This window comes from Haliotis rufescens, unplaced genomic scaffold (assembly GCF_023055435.1).
Source record: "Haliotis rufescens isolate VD_foot unplaced genomic scaffold, xgHalRufe1.0.p SCAF_14, whole genome shotgun sequence".
Lineage (NCBI taxonomy): Eukaryota > Metazoa > Mollusca > Gastropoda > Lepetellida > Haliotidae > Haliotis > Haliotis rufescens.
In genome coordinates this window covers 28,987,128-29,009,604 of record NW_025963824.1, presented here as the reverse complement: position 1 = coordinate 29,009,604, position 22,477 = coordinate 28,987,128, and the positions used below count along the sequence as shown (strand labels likewise).

Sequence of the window (22,477 nt, the reverse complement as noted above, 5' to 3'; positions counted from 1 at the left end):
GAATTTAGTGTGAAACCAAGAAACAACCAAAAAGAGTTTTACAATCAACACAATTTTAATGTATTACAAATTTATCTAGGTTTACAAATCAATACAAATTTCTGCACGACAATTACAATGGCAGTACACAATAGCGTGGCAGTACAATATGCAATGGTAGCCTATAAAAAAAGTCAATTAGCGCCGTGCTTTGCATATCGGACAAACAATCGGTCACTCTAAATTTTGCGGTTTCTTTGATATATCAGCTGAATTTATATTATGTCCGCACCATTGTTCTGGGCAACAAAATCAGAAGTCCGGCACACTTCCACGGAGTTTTTAAATTATTTGTATCGGAACTGTTCCACTCACCCCTTTCCGTAACCTGCAAGAAGACTCGTCCCCCTATCGATGAATGTTATGTGCGAAAATACGACAAACCAATCAGAATGCGCGTATGATTTCAAGTTGTTGATCAAAGAATCCTTCAGAAATATTTTTTGATTTTACATATTTCTTGCATCTGAAAATATACCCAAGACACAGTTAAATGTGGTCAATCATACTGTATAATTCCGCATGTCCCGATGGGCTTTAAATTGCATCTGAAATATATATAATATATGGGGAAATATATGTGCGCCATTACGCAACGAGTAAACAATTGTTTTAGGTATCCCCGTTTGCGCTAAGACGGAACCCGGTCGTAAAAATGGCCATGAGAGGGGCACGAGTCGCTATTCGGCTTGTCCCGGAATAACACGAGTTGGTCACACGCGGCGCTTTAGACGACTCGGCCACCCGTGCCCCCTCCTGAAAAGACGTTATGAAAGAACAATGTTTTTCCGTGACATAAACCACGCTTCGTTCTTATTTATTCTTTGCGATTTATCGCGTAGCTATCTTATATTTGCATAACACCTGTGTACTTGACACCACCGTGAAGACCCGGGATAGAATAGGTCTTCAGCAACCCATGCTTGACCTAAAAGGCGACTATGCTTGTCGTGAGAGGCGACTAACGGGATCGGGTGGTCAGGCTCGCTGACTTGGATGATGCGTGTCATCGATCCCAATTGCGTGAATCGCTGCTCATGATGCCAATCACTGGATTGTCTGGTCCAGACACTAATATTTACACACCACCATCAAAGAGCAGGAATATTGCTGAGTGCGGTGTAAAACAACAAACAAACCATGTTCATAGATCGCCACGATGCAATAAAGTTCCGTACGATCGGAGACATTGACCACATTGACATACCAGTGTTTTATCTTTAACCGTCGTTTGATTAATATTCTGTCTTCTATTTCAGGAGGTGCAGTTACGGATAAGATATAGCAAGCTGTCTGTACACGATGAGGGCGGTCGGGTAGCCTAGTGGTTAAAGCGTTCGCTTGTCACGCCAAAGACCCAGGTTCGATTCCCGACATGGGTACAATGTGTGAAGCCCAATTCTGGTGTCCCCCGCCGTGATATTGCTGGAATATTGCTAAAAGCGGCGTAAAACCATACTCACTCACTGTACAAGATGAATTGCCACGTCAGCAAATCAGTGACATGATCTTCATAATAAATAATTGTTAATGAAACCCATTTGTTATGCTTTCATATTTATCATATTACAACCTGTTATTTGTTTTATGACACTGGTATAAGTTAACCCTCATATATGGTCCCTCACTTTTCACACCCGCATAGTGCCAGGGGATCATACATGGTCCCGAGAAAATGCCCTTTTTAAACTGTAAATTTTGATATCAAACACTGAGTGCGCAAAGTCAAAACTATAACCATCATCACCCCAATCATCTTAGCTTTAACATCGTGTAACTCATACTTTATACAATGCTAGGGATTGCGAAATATTGCGAGATTTGTAAAGTGGCTACCGCTCTTCTCGGCCCTTTTCTGCCATGTTTGAGCACCAAGCGAATAACGGTGAATTTTGATTATGCACCCATGTCACATACACGTACATATTTTCAGACAAAATCCTTGTTCACAAGAAATAATATGACCTGAGTGGTCAGAAAAACATATTTTCCCCAACTGTATACTTATTCACGTAAATATAGAATACTAAACGAGCTCCCGTGTAATACCAATTTTATGAAACGAGTGAATAGTTCTGGTATCTGACGAGCGAAAGCGAGTCAGATACCACAACTATTCACGAGTTTCATAAAATTGGTTTTACACGAGAGCGAGTTTAGTATTTTATTTATTACTTGTCATTTATAATGTTTTTAGAATTATACTGTTGAGTGTAAATAGGCTGACACCTATACGATCCATGGCATAATCCAATTGAGTTTAACAGAATAATACTTCAAACACGTCAAAAGTTGAAACGTATGAATTTAATATCATACAATGGTCCACCTTTAGAATTCAGGCGTTCGTCCCACAAAATGATCGTAGTGCTAGGGCTATCACAACTCACATAATTTAACTTAGACTAACGACTGTCGTTGCGCTAGAGTACGATCGCCTTGTGGAACGGGGCCTTGCACCTCAAAGTTTACAATCACGTCACAATACCCGATGACGTAATTTGTTGAATTTTGTTGCAAGATCCATCGGCGAAACAATGCCATGTGACGTCAGCCTAGCAACAAGGTTGCTGGGGTCATCGAGTGTGCATAAGCTCCTCCCAGTGATCTATCATCTCCACACACAATGTCGTGGAATACGCAAAGGGATGTTGAGAGCTTTCAATATTTGTTCGTGAAACGTGTTCCGAGAGTACATAAGCACGCGTTTTGGTATTACACAAGGTGTAATAAAGCTGTTTATTACCCATATGGGCTCAAATATGCAGTCTAATAACTTTTTGATATTTGCACAGTGTGCAATTAGTGATTCTCGAAGCTGATTGGCCAGTGGAACAAAGATCAATTTTCATTGGACAACGGAACTATTTTTTTCTCATCAGATTCATTCACAAATCCACGCCTTTCCCTTCAGATGTTTTACGTGCTACAATCTCACTGATTCGAGATTTTTAAGACAAGACACATAGTTTCATATTAACAACATGATTTCACATTATCATTTTTTTCATTTATTTCACATGATTTTCATTTTACAGTAAAAACCAAAACTACGTCCCCGTTTGTAAACAAACATGGCTGGCCATTTGAGACCTGTCAAAGTAAATGACCTCGTTAAAGCGGACGGAGATCTGACTGACATGAAAAGTTATTCGTATAATTCAACCTCTGAACAATTTTAATGTCTTTGTTGTCAAAACTGCATATGGCCAGATTGAAGTTCCAAGATTCAGATTGTGATGTTGCCCGAAACTGTTTCTAGGGCGCCGAGATCATCACCACCAAGTCCTGGTTTGCGTCTGTGTTAGAGGGCTTGCTGTTTGATGAATTTTTCGACCACCCGAATCCAAAAACCGGACTTTGTATAGACAGGTTTGCCTTTGTGAACGATGACGACATCGATAACTGCCAATGAAAATAAAAACACAATGAAAAAGACTAAACTTGACAAGTTGACATGAACTTAGTTCACAAATGTATACAGCTAAGAAAAACACGAAAAATATGACTACTCACACTTTCAACGATGGCATGAGAATAAAAACAAATTCATTTTGCCACAACATTTAGACTTTCCGAAAGATATCATAAAGATACACTATTTCGTACAATTTTGTAATGTTGTGTGAAGAAATAAGAACGTGACACTTTTTTATACAATGCATGTATACGTTTTTCGTAACCGCGACGTCTGCAGGCTGACTGATGTCCGGGGACCATATGACTATGAGGGTTAATGACACAGGAAAGGTGCAACTAAACACTATTATTTGCAAATTTATCATTTCGGCATGCACATCAGACAGTTCAGAATTCGAACTGTCTACTTTGAAGGAGATCAAGGGTAGCATAGAGTGTTACCTTAGCGACATGATTACCAGCATCTGGTTGCGAAATCGATGCACTTTGCTGAACTCGGAGAGGTTTTGAAATCAAAACAAAAAAAATTAAAAATACAAGGAAAAGAAAACTTACCCCAGCGAGCTGATCCTGTGTCCGATATTGAACTAAATGAACTCCGTGACTGCGGGCAGCTTAGCACCAAGTCTCCAGATACCGTGTTAGTCTATCAACAGGTATTCGACCATTAGCCTATGAATCACATCAAAATATCAACAAACTCCCGTCATCTGACTGTGTCCACTCCGCGTTTGACAAATCCTCCTGAAATCCCACATGCACATGTTTCCCATCAGTGACACTTGTCTCAAATCACACACGATGTTCATTAAACTTGTTGTCCGGATTAAACTGTAACGCCGGTTCTCTTGGCATTCCTGGTTTCGGCCTTCTCATATCTGGGTCAAGTCGGGTCATTCATTCCGACACTGTGACAGCAATCGTACTTTTCAAAGTTTACCTTCTTTTCTTAACTTTTTCTCTAACAAACAAGACTTCTGTACATTCCGTCTATGTTGTTGTTATAGGTTTTGGCATTTTTGTCAAATGACACATAAAGAAATTGACAGGTTTTCCGTGTTTCCTCTTTACGTCAAATATTATTACAATTTACGTTGTTATTACAATTTACGTCAAAATTATTACAATTTGCTGCAAGTATTACAATTTACCTTTTTATTACAATTTACGTCGTAACAGCGCACCTTAAATTGCGAATCGTTAGATATCACTGTTCTGTGTATCAAACGACATAAAAATATTTTCCAAGACCAAGACAATTCTTTCAGAAATGTGTGCATATATTTTAACGAAAAATATTATCCATTTTGTTAAAGTAATTGTTATATTCAGTTTTACTTATGAAATAAAATTAAACGGCTATTTATGGACATTGGTTATATGAACTTATAATATATATTGATTATTACACATCCCAAAAAATATGCTGCAGTTGCATTTACAGTTCATCTTGTAACACTTGTCCAAAGGAAAGAAATATCGTATTCGACACTAAAAAACTATCAATTGTTATTGTAATCAATGTTCAAACAAACAGGAGATTATCAAAGGTTCGTTCATACATGTTGTGGCCTATATTTACGTATATCATTTTGAACATTGACAAATATCTAAAGTGAAATTAATTGTGTGAAAAAATGTATAAAAGATATGCAAAATCTACATCATAACTGAAACTGTAAACAGCATGACACAATGATCATGTGCACTCTCATTCAACGACCTTCACCTCAAAGAAATTACCAAATATGTACAACAATGTTGACGTATGACATCACTATCTGTGACCGACTTTTACAAAATGGCGTGTTCACGGTCCACAGTACGCGGGATTTACGAGTGGACTTTCGTTTATTCAGGGATCATATATACATAAATGTGGCATGTAAGTAATCAGAAACATTCTGACAATCTATGTACTGTTATTTGTTGTTATAACTTTCATGGAAACAAACCGAAATCGTCAGAAATTCTATAAATACCGTTGTCGTTGTGCGTGATTTTGCGTCAGTCATGGCGTCACACAGGACGGTAACTTTGACAAGTTCTGCTGAAAATATCAAATCATTGCAATGTATCTATTTTAAATTCCCTAATTCTCTTCCCATGCATATTTTGAAAATGTTGAGCCAATATCTTGAACAAATTAACAGACGAATGGTTAGTTCAAAATAGGAGAAAATGCTACACTGTGTAAAATCTGTATTTTGCTTTGTTTACATTTCAAACAAGTGCAGTTTTTCGAGCACAGCGTTCGTTTTCACACCTAACTAAGTCTTATTTTGCTTGATTTCATCTAGCCACTTCATACTTGTGTCAAAGACCATTGGCCATTTGATTTTAAAATGTATGAGGAATTCAAGGATGTGTGTATCGCAGCTAAGTTTGAAATATACGTGATGTTACAGGCGCCTCATAACCGGTGTACCTGAAACACGATTTTGTAAACACTATCCAATATGGCGGAAAGTTCACTTCGGCGTTCGTGTTTGCGTATTTTCCAAAACATTCCTGAAGGATTCTAGGGTTATCGGAATGATCATTGGTGATTTCATAAAAGACAGATACTCGTGATCACTATAATATGCTATTTTTGAAACTCATTTCTCTGAGTAAATATCCGAAATTTAGATTTCAAAACATGCTGTAGTCAGTAGTGAATTAGTAATATGTAAAAGAATGGAGATATTTACGATGTACCTGTTGCCTAATGGTAAACATATATTTCCCCATATATTATATATATTTCAGATGCAATTTAAATCACATCGGGACATGCGGAATTATACAGTATGATTGACCACATTTAGCTGTGTCTTGGGTATATTTTTAGATGCAAGACATATGTAGAAAAAAGAAATATTTCTGAGGGATTCTTTGACGAGGAACTTGAAATCGTACGCCCATTCTGATTGGTTTTTCGTATTTTCGCACATAACATTCATCGAGGGGGGGGTGAGTCACAGGAGTCCGTATCTAAAAATAGACACCCTCGGGCTCGCGTGTGGAGATGGTCATGAATATGCATGAGGGTGTCTATTTTTAGATACGGACTCCTGTGGGTGAGTCTTCTTGCAGGTTACGGAAAGGGGCGAGTGGTGACGGAAAGGGGCGAGTGGTGACGGAAAGGGGCGAGTGCTGACGAATGGAAACGTATGTGACCGAGAGTCGGCAAATACCGACAAAACAACATTGTTGCAATGTTCTTCCACGAAACCAGATTGATTAGTAAAATGTTTTATAGGTATTAGGGCAACTTGGCCCATTTACACCTTGACCATAATACAGGTTTGCTAAGTACCTGGATATTTTATAAAGTATCAAAACTGCCACGTACACGCTTTAATATAAGCGAGAATGACATTCTGAACATCATGGTGAACAATATTCCTAGAACAAAATACCAGACAATGAGAAGTCAATATTGAGAACTGTTAGTGCCTCCACCATTGCCTTACGCTGATTAACATTCTTTTGGCAATGCAATAAAAAATGAGCTACATTATCAAGTTGATTACACACTGTAAAATGTGCAGAAATGTCTTTATTAATAACATTTAGATAAACTCCAAGACCACAATGCCAGAACTTAACTTAAAGCAAACATTGTTACGATATTATTCTGTGGGACCAATAAACTACAAAGTAGGAAATTATAAGAATTGAAAGTCGCAAGCTCGGAGGTTCACATCCGCTTTGAAATCGTTCACACTTCAATGAACCTATGGAAACTGACGTTCAATTCTTAGTTGTTTAAATTAATGTTTGTGCTATTTTTGTTCATAGAATTATATGCTTAACAGGCGTGTTTCACATCAACATGAGATAAAACCTATCCAAATCCCCTGCCAAACAAATCCTAGCAATAGCCATAATGGCATTGGACAGGTGCTACTGGTGGTGCAGGATACGCCCACATTTCCGCGAATACCTCGTGTCATCGCTGTTTGACAGTGATTCATAAACACATGCTCATGATGTAGCCGAAATCGTACGACTTCTTATGAATATGGAAAGGATATTGTCGCTTTTATATAATAGATTTATCAATATTTCTGATGTTTCATTACATTTTATAAGAGGAGTGCTATATTAACAATGGATCAAAGGAAGTCTAATCTCTCTCACTCAATCCATTAAACATCAAAGAAACTAGGTGTTAGAACAGGGTATACATTACTCTTAAAGTCTTTTTTAGTACAATATCATCATTTTTTATTTTGTGACAAAACTTCAAAATATACGGATTCAGTAACAAAGGCATACATAAAATATTCAGAAAAAGCATAGCAGATATATGTATATGTACCTTGTTTATATGACGCAAAGAGTTTTGCAACAATGTTGCCACAGGTTGCAGAATTCCATCAAAGGTACTTAATTCATATTTCTTTAATAATAAAGATAATGAATGATAATAATGATAGTGACATCAGATCACGACATTAAAGCACTTCACAAGAGATAATATATCTGATATTCAACATTCATTATGCATCGTTGATAATGATCTTAATGTTCTTTAGAACATGCATAGGTAATATTAAACATCAATAATGACGAAACAAGATTTGACGTTCAAATGGAAAACATCGCAGTTCATCAAAAGAAAAACCAGCAAAGTTGAGTATATATGTTTGAAAATGTGATGTGAGATTGCAGATATGAATATTAACATTGGTGGACTGTAAATAGTTTAATAATGTTATGTCCACAGCGTAAGTTGTACTACGTTGTTAGGTGAACATGTAATGATGACATCAAAGACTACATGTTCCATGTATAAATACTACTGGAAACTATTCTTCGTTCTGAAGAACTACAATCACCTAACAAGGTTTGGATTGGCATTCTAGGAGTTGGTGAGTAAGTAGGTGAGTGAGTATGGTTTTACGCCGCTTTTAGCAATATTCCTGCAATATCACGGCGGGGGACACCAGAAATGGGCTTCACACATTGTCGGGAATCGAACCTGGTTTTTCGGCGTGACGAGCGAACGCTTTAACCACTAGGCTACCCGACCGCCCCATATCTGCATGAAATGTGATAAGCAGCAGATCAACATAATGATTAAGGTAACAGACAACCGGTAATATTTAACAAGTAGCATACCGATAATTGGATGAAGCCAAATATTCAGTAAGAATAACAAATAGCACACAAGTGATGACGAACACGTGTACTGAACCAACTGGGCATGGACCACTGAAAATTTGTGACGTCACCAGGTGTACGTATGTCCTGCCCTACCGACATCACCTGTCGTTCACGTGAAGAATAGGTCTTCAGCAACCCATGCTTGCCGTAAAAGGCAACTATGCTTGTCGTAAAAGGCGACTAACGGGATCGGGTGGTCAGGCTCGTTGACTTGGTTGATACATGTCATCAGTCCCATTTGCGTGGATCGATGCTCATGATTTTAATCACTGGATTGTCTGGTCCAGACTCGATTATTTACAGACCGCCGTCATATATCTGGAATATTGCTGAGTGCGGCGTTAAACAACAAACAAACAAACATCACACAACTTGCATAAAAAAGTAAGTATTTGTTGCCTGACGCAACACAGCAGGACCCCTGACACCCGACGGCGGCCTGTAAACAAACCAGACAATCAAGTGATCGATGAACCAGAAAACCCAGTGAAACGATAGTGCATTTACTGATTTTGTTGAACCTAACAAAAACGATACGTTAATTGTGAATTACGTATGTTTTTTACATGTGCAGAGATTCTGCTGCTTATAAGTAAAGGAGGGGCGGTCGGGTAGCCTAGTGGTTAAAGCGTTCGCTCGTCACGCCGAAGACACGGGTCCGAATCCCGACATGGGTACAATGTGTGAAGCCCATTTCTGGTGTCCCCCGCCGTGATATTGCTGGAATATTGCTAAAAGCGGCGTAAAACCAAACTCACTCACTCACTCACTACAAGTAGAGGAAACCGTTAAGAAATATATTCGTCTTGCAACCCAGTGTGGCGTAGTTTTAAAGTCTCGGCCAACCATTTTTTTTTAAGTTGACGTAGCATAGATAAATGCTACTGAGATTATGACAAAACTCGGGACTTTAGTCCACCAGCAGAAATATCGCCCCAGTTCAAGTAAATATAGAATGTCAACCCAAGACAACAACCAGTCTCGGCCTTCCGCCCACACACACTCTCATGATGTTGTCGAAATCGTACAATTGTCTCTGCTTTTAACATAGTGAGTGAGTGAGTGAATATGGTTTTACGCCGCTTTTAGCAATTATTCCAGCAATATCACGGCTTCACACATTGTACCCATGTACATTGTACCCATGTCGGGAATCGAACCCGGGTCTTCGGCGTGACGAGCGAACGCTTCAACCACTAGGCTACCCGACCGCCCCCTTTTAGCATAGGATGGTCTCTGCTTTTAGCATAGGATGGTCTCTGCTTTTAGCATAGGATGGTCTCTGCTTTTAGCATAGGATGGTCGCTGCTTTTAGCATAGGGTGGTCTCTACTTTTAGCATAGGTCGGTCTCTGCTTTAAGCATAGGATGGTCTCTGCTTCAAGCATAGGATGGTCTCTGCTTTTAGCATAGGTCGTCTCTGCTTTTAGCATAGGATGGTCGCTGCTTTAAGCATAGGATGGTCTCTGCTTTTAGCATAGGATGGTCGCTGCTTTTAGCATAGGATGGTCTCTGCTTTTAGCATAGGTCGGTCTCTGCTTTTAGCATAGTATGGTCTCTGCTTTTAGCATAGGATGGTCTCTGCTTTTAGCACAGGATGGTCGCTGCTTTAGCATAGGGTGGTCGCTGCTTTTAGCATAGGATGGTCTCTGCTTTTAGCATAGGATGGTCGCTGCTTTTAGCATAGGATGGTCTCTGCTTTGAGCATAGGATGGTCGCTGCTTTTAGGCATAGGATGGTCTCTGCTTTTAGCATAGGATGGTCGCTGCTTTTAGCATAGGATGGTCGCTGCTTTTAGCATAGGATCGTCGCTGCTTTTAGCATAGGGTGGTCGCTGCTTTTAGCATAGGATGGTCTCTGCTTTTAGCATAGGATGGTCGCTGCTTTAGCATAGGATTGTCTCTGCTTTTAGCATAGGATGGTCGCTGCTTTTAGCATAGGATGGTCTCTGCTTTTAGCATAGGATGGTCGCTGCTTTTAGCATAGGATGGTCGCTGCTTTAAGCATAGAATGGTGTCTGCTTTAAGCATAGAATGGTGTCTGCTTTAAGCATAGGATGGTCGCTGCTTTTAGCATAGGATGGTCGCTGCTTTAAGCATAGAATGGTGTCTGCTTTAAGCATAGGATGGTCTCTGCTTTTAGCATAGGATGGTCGCTGCTTTTAGCATAGGATGGTCGCTGCTTTTAGCATAGGATGGTCGCTGCTTTTAGCATAGGATGGTCGCTGCTTTTAGCATAGGATCGTCGCTGCTTTTAGCATAGGGTGGTCGCTGCTTTTAGCATAGGATGGTCTCTGCTTTTAGCATAGGATGGTCGCTGCTTTAGCATAGGATTGTCTCTGCTTTTAGCATAGGATGGTCGCTGCTTTAGCATAGGATGGTCTCTGCTTTTAGGATAGGATGGTCTCTGCTTTTAGCATAGGATGGTCGCTGCTTTTAGCATAGGATGGTCGCTGCTTTTAGCATAGGATGGTCTCTGCTTTTAGCATAGGATGGTCGCTGCTTTTAGCATAGGATGGTCTCTGCTTTTAGCATAGGATGGTCTCTGCTTTTAGCATAGTATGGTCTCTGCTTTTAGCATAGGATGGTCTCTGCTTTTAGCACAGGATGGTCGCTGCTTTAGCATAGGATGGTCGCTGCTTTTAGCATAGGATGGTCTCTGCTTTTAGCATAGGATGGTCGCTGCTTTTAGCATAGGATGGTCTCTGCTTTTAGCATAGGTCGGTCTCTGCTTTTAGCATAGTATGGTCTCTGCTTTTAGCATAGGATGGTCTCTGCTTTTAGCACAGGATGGTCGCTGCTTTAGCATAGGGTGGTCGCTGCTTTTAGCATAGGATGGTCTCTGCTTTTAGCATAGGATGGTCGCTGCTTTTAGCATAGGATGGTCTCTGCTTTGAGCATAGGATGGTCGCTGCTTTTAGGCATAGGATGGTCTCTGCTTTTAGCATAGGATGGTCGCTGCTTTTAGCATAGGATGGTCGCTGCTTTTAGCATAGGATCGTCGCTGCTTTTAGCATAGGGTGGTCGCTGCTTTTAGCATAGGATGGTCTCTGCTTTTAGCATAGGATGGTCGCTGCTTTAGCATAGGATTGTCTCTGCTTTTAGCATAGGATGGTCGCTGCTTTTAGCATAGGATGGTCTCTGCTTTTAGCATAGGATGGTCGCTGCTTTTAGCATAGGATGGTCGCTGCTTTAAGCATAGAATGGTGTCTGCTTTAAGCATAGAATGGTGTCTGCTTTAAGCATAGGATGGTCGCTGCTTTTAGCATAGGATGGTCGCTGCTTTAAGCATAGAATGGTGTCTGCTTTAAGCATAGGATGGTCTCTGCTTTTAGCATAGGATGGTCGCTGCTTTTAGCATAGGATGGTCGCTGCTTTTAGCATAGGATGGTCGCTGCTTTTAGCATAGGATGGTCGCTGCTTTTAGCATAGGATCGTCGCTGCTTTTAGCATAGGGTGGTCGCTGCTTTTAGCATAGGATGGTCTCTGCTTTTAGCATAGGATGGTCGCTGCTTTAGCATAGGATTGTCTCTGCTTTTAGCATAGGATGGTCGCTGCTTTAGCATAGGATGGTCTCTGCTTTTAGGATAGGATGGTCTCTGCTTTTAGCATAGGATGGTCGCTGCTTTTAGCATAGGATGGTCGCTGCTTTTAGCATAGGATGGTCTCTGCTTTTAGCATAGGATGGTCGCTGCTTTTAGCATAGGATGGTCTCTGCTTTTAGCATAGGATGGTCTCTGCTTTTAGCATAGTATGGTCTCTGCTTTTAGCATAGGATGGTCTCTGCTTTTAGCACAGGATGGTCGCTGCTTTAGCATAGGATGGTCGCTGCTTTTAGCATAGGATGGTCTCTGCTTTTAGCATAGGATAGTCGCTGCTTTAGCATAGGATGGTCGCTGCTTTTAGCATAGGATGGTCTCTGCTTTTAGCATAGGAAGGTCTCTGCTTTTAGCATAGGATGGTCTCTGCTTTTATCATAGGATGGTCTCTGCTTTTAGCATAGGATGGTCGCTGCTTTTAGCATAGGATGGTCTCTGCTTTTAGCATAGGATGGTCGCTGCTTTTAGCATAGGATGGTCTCTGCTTTTAGCATAGGATGGTCGCTACTTTTAGCATAGGATGGTCGCTGCTTTAAGCATAGAATGGTGTCTGCTTTTAGCATAGGATGGTCGCTGCTTTTAGCATAGGATGGTCTCTGCTTTTAGCATAGGAAGGTCTCTGCTTTTAGCATAGGATGGTCGCTGCTTTTAGCATAGGATGGTCTCTGCTTTTAGCATAGGATGGTCGCTGCTTTTAGCATAGGATGGTCCTGCTTTTAACATAGGATGGTCTCTGCTTTTAGCATGAATGGTCTCTGCTTTTAGCATAGGATAGTCTCTGCTTTTAGCATAGGATGGTCGCTGCTTTTATCATAGGATGGTCGCAGCTTTTAGCATAGGATGGTCTCTGCTTTTAGCGTAGGATGGTCGCTGCTTTAAGCATAGAATGGTGTCTGCTTTTAGCATAGGATGGTCGCTGCTTTTAGCATAGGATGGTCGCTGCTTTAGCATAGGATGGTCGCTGCCTTTAGCATAGGATGGTCGCTGCTTTTATCATAGGATGGTCTCTGCTTTTATCATAGGATGGTCGCTGCTTTTAGCATAGGATGGTCTCTGCTTTTAGTATAGGATGGTCGCTGCTTTTAGCATAGGATGGTCGCTGCTTTTAGCATAGGATGGTCTCTGCTTTTAGCATAGGATGGTCGCTGCTTTTAGCATAGGATGGTCTCTACTTTTAGCATAGGATGGTCGCTCCTTTTATCATAGGATGGTCTCTGCTTTTAGCATAGGAAGGTCTCTGCTTTTAGCATAGGATGGTCTCTGCTTTTAGCATAGGATGGTCTCTGCTTTTAGCATAGGATGGTCGCTGCTTTTAGCATAGGATGGTCTCTGCTTTTAGCATAGGAAGGTCTCTGCTTTTAGCATAGGATGGTCGCTGCTTTTAGCATAGGATGGTCGCTGCTTTAGCATAGGATGGTCGCTGCCTTTAGCATAGGATGGTCTCTGCTTTTAGCATAGGATGGTCGCTGCTTTTATCATAGGATGGTCGCTGCTTTTATCATAGGATGGTCTCTGCTTTTAGCATAGGATGGTCGCTGTTTTTAGCATAGGATGGTCTCTGCTTTTAGTATAGGATGGTCGCTGCTTTTAGCATAGGATGGTCGCTGCTTTTAGCATGGGATGGTCTCTGCTTTTAGCATAGGATGGTCGCTGCTTTTAGCATAGGATGGTCTCTGCTTTTAGCATAGGAAGGTCTCTGCTTTTAGCATAGGATGGTCGCTGCTTTTAGCATAGGATGGTCTCTGCTTTTAGCATAGGTCGGTCTCTGCTTTTAGCATAGGTCGGTCTCTGCTTTTAGCATAGGATGGTCTCTGCTTTTAGCATAGGATGGTCGCTGCTTTTAGCATAGGATGGTCTCTGCTTTTAGCATAGGATGGTCTCTGCTTTCAGCATTAGACGTGATTTTTAATTTTGGAACTGTTTTGTTGTTTTAATTTATTTCAGTGTATAGCACATCATAAAAAGATATGCTAGGATTAACAACTCGGATGTTTGTTGTTTTCAGCAAAATGCGATACATTATACTCATAGTGATCGTAATTGCCGGTGGACGAGCAGGTAGATTGGTTGACACGGACGTTGTAGCCAAGATGCTGGACGATCCTGTGCACGAAGCTGCCTTGGTAAAGAGAGAGGGTAGCGGTGGCTCTCGAGGTGGAATTGTTGACACGGACGTTGTAGCCAAGATGGTGGACGATCCTGTGCACGAAGCTGGCTTGGTAAAGAGAGAGGGTAGCGGTGGCTCTCGAGGTGGAATTGTTCTCACGGACGTTGTAGCCAAGATGGTGGACGATCCTGTGCACAAAGCTGCCTTGGTAAAGAGAGAGGGTAGCGGTGGCTCTCGAGGTGGAATTGTTGACACGGACGTTGTAGCCAAGATGGTGGACGATCCTGTGCACGAAGCTGCCTTGGTAAAGAGAGAGGGTAGCGGTGGCTCTCGAGGTGGAATTGTTGACACGGACGTTGTAGCCAAGATGCTGGACGATCCTGTGCACGAAGCTGCCTTGGTAAAGAGAGAGGGTAGCGGTGGCTCTCGAGGTGGAATTGTTGACACGGACGTTGTAGCCAAGATGCTGGACGATCCTGTGCACGAAGCTGCCTTGGTAAAGAGAGAGGGTAGCGGTGGCTCTCGAGGTGGAATTGTTGACACGGACGTTGTAGCCAAGATGCTGGACGATCCTGTGCGCGAAGCTGCCTTGGTAAAGAGAGAGGGTAGCGGTGGCTCTCGAGGTGGAATTGTTGACACGGACGTTGTAGCCAAGATGCTGGACGATCCTGTGCACGAAGCTGCCTTGGTAAAGAGAGAGGGTAGCGGTGGCTCTCGAGGTGGAATTGTTGACACGGACGTTGTAGCCAAGATGCTGGACGATCCTGTGCACGAAGCTGCCTTGGTAAAGAGAGAGGGTAGCGGTGGCTCTCGAGGTGGAATTGTTGACACGGACGTTGTAGCCAAGATGCTGGACGATCCTGTGCGCGAAGCTGCCTTGGTAAAGAGAGAGGGTAGCGGTGGCTCTCGAGGTGGAATTGTTGACACGGACGTTGTAGCCAAGATGCTGGACGATCCTGTGCACGAAGCTGCCTTGGTAAAGAGAGAGGGTAGCGGTGGCTCTCGAGGTGGAATTGTTGACACGGACGTTGTAGCCAAGATGCTGGACGATCCTGTGCACGAAGCTGCCTTGGTAAAGAGAGAGGGTAGCGGTGGCTCTCGAGGTGGAATTGTTGACACGGACGTTGTAGCCAAGATGCTGGACGATCCTGTGCACGAAGCTGCCTTGGTAAAGAGAGAGGGTAGCGGTGGCTCTCGAGGTGGAATTGTTGACACGGACGTTGTAGCCAAGATGCTGGACGATCCTGTGCGCGAAGCTGCCTTGGTAAAGAGAGAGGGTAGCGGTGGCTCTCGAGGTGGAATTGTTGACACGGACGTTGTAGCCAAGATGCTGGACGATCCTGTGCACGAAGCTGCCTTGGTAAAGAGAGAGGGTAGCGGTGGCTCTCGAGGTGGAATTGTTGACACGGACGTTGTAGCCAAGATGCTGGACGATCCTGTGCACGAAGCTGCCTTGGTAAAGAGAGAGGGTAGCGGTGGCTCTCGAGGTGGAATTGTTGACACGGACGTTGTAGCCAAGATGCTGGACGATCCTGTGCACGAAGCTGCCTTGGTAAAGAGAGAGGGTAGCGGTGGCTCTCGAGGTGGAATTGTTGACACGGACGTTGTAGCCAAGATGCTGGACGATCCTGTGCGCGAAGCTGCCTTGGTAAAGAGAGAGGGTAGCGGTGGCTCTCGAGGTGGAATTGTTGACACGGACGTTGTAGCCAAGATGCTGGACGATCCTGTGCACGAAGCTGCCTTGGTAAAGAGAGAGGGTAGCGGTGGCTCTCGAGGTGGAATTGTTGACACGGACGTTGTAGCCAAGATGCTGGACGATCCTGTGCACGAAGCTGCCTTGGTAAAGAGAGAGGGTAGCGGTGGCTCTCGAGGTGGAATTGTTGACACGGACGTTGTAGCCAAGATGCTGGACGATCCTGTGCGCGAAGCTGCCTTGGTAAAGAGAGAGGGTAGCGGTGGCTCTCGAGGTGGAATTGTTGACACGGACGTTGTAGCCAAGATGCTGGACGATCCTGTGCGCGAAGCTGCCTTGGTAAAGAGAGAGGGTAGCGGTGGCTCTCGAGGTGGAATTGTTGACACGGACGTTGTAGCCAAGATGCTGGACGATCCTGTGCACGAAGCTGCCTTGGTAAAGAGAGAGGGTAGCGGTGGCTCTCGAGGTGGAATTGTTGACACGGACGTTGTAGCCAAGATGCTGGACGATCCTGTGCACGAAGCTGCCTTGGTAAAGAGAGAGGGTAGCGGTGGCTCTCGAGGTGGAATTGTTGACACGGACGTTGTAGCCAAGATGCTGGACGATCCTGTGCACGAAGCTGCCTTGGTAAAGAGAGAGGGTAGCGGTGGCTCTCGAGGTGGAATTGTTGACACGGACGTTGTAGCCAAGATGGTGGACGATCCTGTGCGCGAAGCTGCCTTGGTAAAGAGAGAGGGTAGCGGTGGCTTTCGAGGTGGAATTGTTGACACGGACGTTGTAGCCAAGATGCTGGACGATCCTGTGCACGAAGCTGCCTTGGTAAAGAGAGAGGGTAGCGGTGGCTCTCGAGGTGGAATTGTTGACACGGACGTTGTAGCCAAGATGCTGGACGATCCTGTGCACGAAGCTGCCTTGGTAAAGAGAGAGGGTAGCGGTGGCTCTCGAGGTGGAATTGTTGACACGGACGTTGTAGCCAAGATGCTGGACGATCCTGTGCACGAAGCTGCCTTGGTAAAGAGAGAGGGTAGCGGTGGCTCTCGAGGTGGAATTGTTGACACGGACGTTGTAGCCAAGATGCTGGACGATCCTGTGCGCGAAGCTGCCTTGGTAAAGAGAGAGGGTAGCGGTGGCTCTCGAGGTGGAATTGTTGACACGGACGTTGTAGCCAAGATGCTGGACGATCCTGTGCACGAAGCTGCCTTGGTAAAGAGAGAGGGTAGCGGTGGCTCTCGAGGTGGAATTGTTGACACGGACGTTGTAGCCAAGATGCTGGACGATCCTGTGCACGAAGCTGCCTTGGTAAAGAGAGAGGGTAGCGGTGGCTCTCGAGGTGGAATTGTTGACACGGACGTTGTAGCCAAGATGCTGGACGATCCTGTGCGCGAAGCTGCCTTGGTAAAGAGAGAGGGTAGCGGTGGCTCTCGAGGTGGAATTGTTGACACGGACGTTGTAGCCAAGATGCTGGACGATCCTGTGCACGAAGCTGCCTTGGTAAAGAGAGAGGGTAGCGGTGGCTCTCGAGGTGGAATTGTTGACACGGACGTTGTAGCCAAGATGCTGGACGATCCTGTGCACGAAGCTGCCTTGGTAAAGAGAGAGGCTTACGATGGCTATGGAGGTGGAATTGTTGACACGGACGTTGTAGTCAAGATGGTGGACGATCCTGTGCACGAAGCTGCCTTGGTAAAGAGAGCGAGTGGCGGTGGCTTTGGAGGTGGAATTGTTGACACAGACGTTGTAGCCAAGATGGTGGACGATCCTGTGCACGAAGCTGCCTTGGTAAAGAGAGAGGCCTACGGTGGCTATGGAGGTGGAATTGTTGACACGGACGTTGTAGCCAAGATGGCCGATCTTGTGTACAAAGCGTAACACTAAGGTAATTGGATGTTCTTTATCCTTGGGGTTGACTTGGAGTTGTCTCTCGACGGCCGTCATTGCAGGGACAACTGTATCATACCCGTGAAGATCAGGGGTAGAATAGGTCTTCAGCAACCCATGCTTGCTGTAAAAGGTGACTATGCTTGTCGTTAGAGGCGACGCACTGGATCGGGTTATCAGACTGGCTGATTTGGTTGATGCATGTTATCGTATTCCAATGGCGTAGATCGATGCTCATGGTGTCAATCACTGGATTGTCTGGTCCAGAGTGCGGCGTTAAACAACAAACAAACAAACCCAACGGAAACACGCCACGAAAAGTGGTCACACACGCTTGTAGTAGACTTTGATTTTCTTTGAACACATCTACAAAGTTGCTTTGACAAAGATTTACAAACCATGTTAAGGTGATGAAAGTCAACGTTTTTTCAAATATGCTTATCTTATTTGGTGCAAATACCAAAAGAGGATGATTTAAAATGTGGCTTGGGTGTAAAATAATGAACATCTCACAAGATTGTTGATTGAGGTTTGTCTTACAAACAATGTGAAAAAGTTTACCTTGGCTTTTTGCTAATTATCCTTGTTGTGTCTGTGTGATATTGAGAATTAGAAATCAAGGTGAATAATGAAAATTGTATTTTATGCGAAAATGTATCGTATATTTTTAAAAATGTATGAACCTTTCTGCCGTTCATGTATAGTAGTAGGACTAATTAGGTCCCTGGTTGACTGTATTTCTACACAAATAAACATGATGTAATATAACGTTTTACCATACCTCCGTGTCAGAATGATGAGATCTGATTAGCCCGCGTGATCTTGATAAAATACTATGTATCCCGCCTTGGAGGGAAAAAAAATTCTCAGTGGGAGAATATATTTCTTATACCCCGCCACGAAGAAGACATGCTGTACCTCGACTCCTGAGAGGGAGAATAAATCCCACTAAACCTCGCTTCGAAACAAAAAGCCGCACGCTTTTTCCGAGTCAATGAAAGTCACGTGACATAGCACACGTTAACCTCAGTTCTATCAAACAGCTGTTTTCTATCAATTTTGAATTTGTTATACTTCTGGCATGTCATGTATTTTTAAAATGTCGGTAAGATAAATCGTTGTAGCAGGATCACTCGGGGTACATGAGGTTTTATGCGTCCCTCTTTAGGTTTTATCCCACTGGCTGCAACATGTAGCATCGCCTTGTGACAGTGTATAAAATTCCAAAAAATATAAGTGCCTGTCCAGTATTTTCTACACTAAAGAACACAAGTAACAAAGGAGTAAAGATAAGAATAATACTGTTTAATGTAAGTTCTCAGAAACTAACAATTATCTGTCGGATTGTCATTTTAGTAACTTTAACTCCCGATCATCCGGCGTGCAACTTTTCAAAACTGAAAGTCCGTCAGCAAAACAGGCTGTCTTGGGCGGTCGGGCAAGCGGGTATTTTAAACACTGCTTGTGGTATCTACCTCCTTCTTTGTCAGGCCATAGTGAGTGAGTGAGTATGGTTTTACGCCGCTTTTAGCAATATTCCAGCAATATCACGGCGGGGGACACCAGAAATGGGCTTCACACATTGTACCCATGTCGGGAATCGAACCCGGGTCTTCGTCGCGACGAGCGAACGCTTTAACCACTAGGCTACCCGACCGCCCCGTCAGGCCATAGTACAGTTCGTATATAGTACCATTATATACGTCCCTATTATCATCCCACGCCCTCCCATTTTGAGATCAGTTCAAATGATGGCATGTTTTAGATTGACATGAAGCGTAACATAACGTTATCTCTATTTTCTCAGTCCTCTTTGGATATAATTTCTATTTCTATTCTATTTCAGAATGATGGATGACAAACAGCAATAGAAAAAACCCAAAACATTGGGCTCACAGTGAATTATCTACCCAATAAAGCATTGTGCACAATAAATGGTTGGTATTATTCTTTCCTTCATTCGAATTATTTCGGTTTTGGTTGTAGAAACGTAACATATATTGAATAAGGAAATACCGTTGACAGCGGAATTAAACCCAACGCACTCACTCATTGAACGCTGGGGTGTTGTCACAGTACATATATCTGCCCAATTCCGTGTGAGCTAAAAAACAATATTTGACATGGTTTTGGCCGTTGTTTCTGTACGATAGATTAACTGAAATTGATGTTTGGAATATCTGTAGTTACGCACCTAAAAACTCTTGAAATGTATGAAAAAGCGAATGTGTGCTTTTTGTTTGAGTAATATATTTAAAAACAGTGTAGATAAATCCTTATTGAGAGTCGATATTGAGATATTAATCAATTAACCGTTGCTTTTGTTAAAACATTACATAATCAGGTGAGCTAATTACTATTGCTTTAGTTGAAACATTATATAATCAGGTGAGCTAATAACAATTGCTTTGTTAAAACAACTTTACATAATCAGGGGAGATATTTACTATTGCTTTTGTTAAAACAACAGTATATAATCAGGTGAGCTAATTACTATTGCTTTTGTTAAAACGACATTATATAATCAGGTGAGCTAATTGCTTTCGATAAAAGAACATTATATAATCAGGTGAGCTAAAGTGTATAGAAACCAAATTAACAAAGATGGCAATGCAGTGGATGTCACTCAAGGCTACGACAGGTACAATAGATGACCAGATTACCCTTTTCGCGAACACCTGGTGTCTTAACTGATATTCAGTGATCCTCTCAGTTTACGTTCACCAGTGTACTGTCCTCTCATTCAAATGTCTGTGTTGTAACTACAACAGATATCACGGTAGGACACACATGGCGTACTATTATCTATCGTTTTGAGAATGTCACTGTATACACCTACTGAATTATTTTGTATTATATTCATATGAACCCTCTACAGAAACGCAGGCACCAGCATTCATACTAAACCGACGGCCAAAAGAAACGCTACCAACGATATTTCTAGGATTAAATATAACCAACGCAATTTGAAGCAGCAATAACAATTGTATGGTAGAAATTCATCATTCAGAACAGTAAAATGCGAATTTACTAATTCAACAACAAAGTCCTTGACCTCCAACAGGGACATTTCTTGACAAGGGGTCATTCGTCCAGTATTCGATCAACAACATTGGTTACAACTTTAAGGTGACGACGGCCCAGACCGTTCAATACGGGATATGACCTCCATGAGCAGCAATGCATCTTCAAATGCGGCGTCGAACTGAGTAGACAAGCGTCCTCACATCGACTGCAGGTATCCGATTCCATTCCTCACGGAGGGCAACGATCAACGCTTGTCTCGTGAAGGGAGGATGTTGACGTTTCCGAAAACGACGCCCCAGCTGGTTCCAGAGATGTTCTATGGGTGACAGATCTGGTGGTCGAGCTGGCCACGGCAGGACAGTCACGTTGTTGGCGTTAAGGAAGTCTCTAGTAATGGGGGCTTTATGGGTGTGGCGTTATCTTGTTGGAACACTGTCCGTTGTTGACGCTGGATGAAAGGAAGAACCACTGGCCGCAAGATATTGTCAATGTAGCATTGTGCTGTGAGATTGCCTTCGATGATGACAAGTTCCGTCTTCTCGTCCGCCCCCGTGAGGTTCCACTGGCACCAGTGTACTTTCCATTAACAACAGATCAATCAAAGCACAAGCAAATGATATTTTGACAGCATTATAACATAGAAACAAGCTCTGATCCTATACTGCACATGCATCAAATTAAATACTGACAAACCCTTGAATATGTATAATGAAATTTGATAAATGTGCATTATTGATGTGAGATTATGAATGTGAATATTAATTCGGGAATTGTGGTATTACTGTTATCGTAAAGAGACTATCAGATGTTTACGTTACAAATAACCAGTGCAAAAACGTATATATATATACGTGTCTATTGGATATGGAAAGGGTTTTGTTGCTATAAACAAGTGTGAAGAGAGGGAAAAGGTATAGGGAGGAGCGGGTAGAATTGGACATGGATTAGTTGACCAAGGCACTGCTACGATGGAGGATGCTCCTCTGAACGAAGACACTGTTTTGAAGAGATGGGCGGGTAGAGTGAGTGAGTGAGTTGGGTTTAACGCCGCTTTTAGCAATACTCCAGCAATATCACGGCGGGGGAAACCCGAAATGGGCTTCACTCATTGTACCCATGTCGGGAATCAAACCTGGGTCTTCAGCGTGACGAGCGACCGCTTTAACCACTAGGCTACCCGAGGGGCGGGTAGAAGTGATCATTGATTGGTTGACCAGGGCGCAGATACGACGGAAGATGCTCCTCTGAATGAAGACACTGTTTTGAAGAGTTGGGCGGGTAGACTTGGACATGGATTAGTTGACCAGGGAGCGGATACGATGGAGGATGCTCCTCTGAAAGAAAGACACTGTTTTGAAGAGAGGGGCAGGTACTCATTGTACTCAATTTGTTGAACAAAGTTCACATATTGCCAACATGGCATATACAATTAAAGTTTCAAATATCGCCGACGTGGCAGATCATTTCACACCCATTCTAGATCTGGAAACTGACCAATTTGTATTCATTTTGCTTGAAGAGACAAATAGCCTAGCTATAATTAAATAACATCAGCCTTT

General features: G+C 42.9%; 1 protein-coding gene across 1 annotated transcript; it reads left to right on the top strand.

The window, feature by feature from the left end:
- The first annotated feature begins 8,248 nt into the window (after positions 1–8,248).
- LOC124152659 lies at positions 8,249–19,822 on the top strand. Its single transcript, XM_046525690.2, has 3 exons — positions 8,249–8,321; positions 14,219–17,889; positions 19,738–19,822. Exon 2 carries the CDS (start codon positions 14,223–14,225, stop codon positions 17,880–17,882), a length of 3,660 nt encoding a protein of 1,219 aa, XP_046381646.2. The 5' UTR covers positions 8,249–8,321; positions 14,219–14,222; the 3' UTR covers positions 17,883–17,889; positions 19,738–19,822.
- Positions 19,823–22,477: the final 2,655 nt, after the last annotated feature.

Bases quoted from the DNA above. Each gene is read 5' to 3' on its own strand.
- LOC124152659 (XM_046525690.2), top strand. From the start codon at position 14,223: ATGCGATACATTATACTCATAGTGATCGTAATTGCCGGTGGACGAGCA.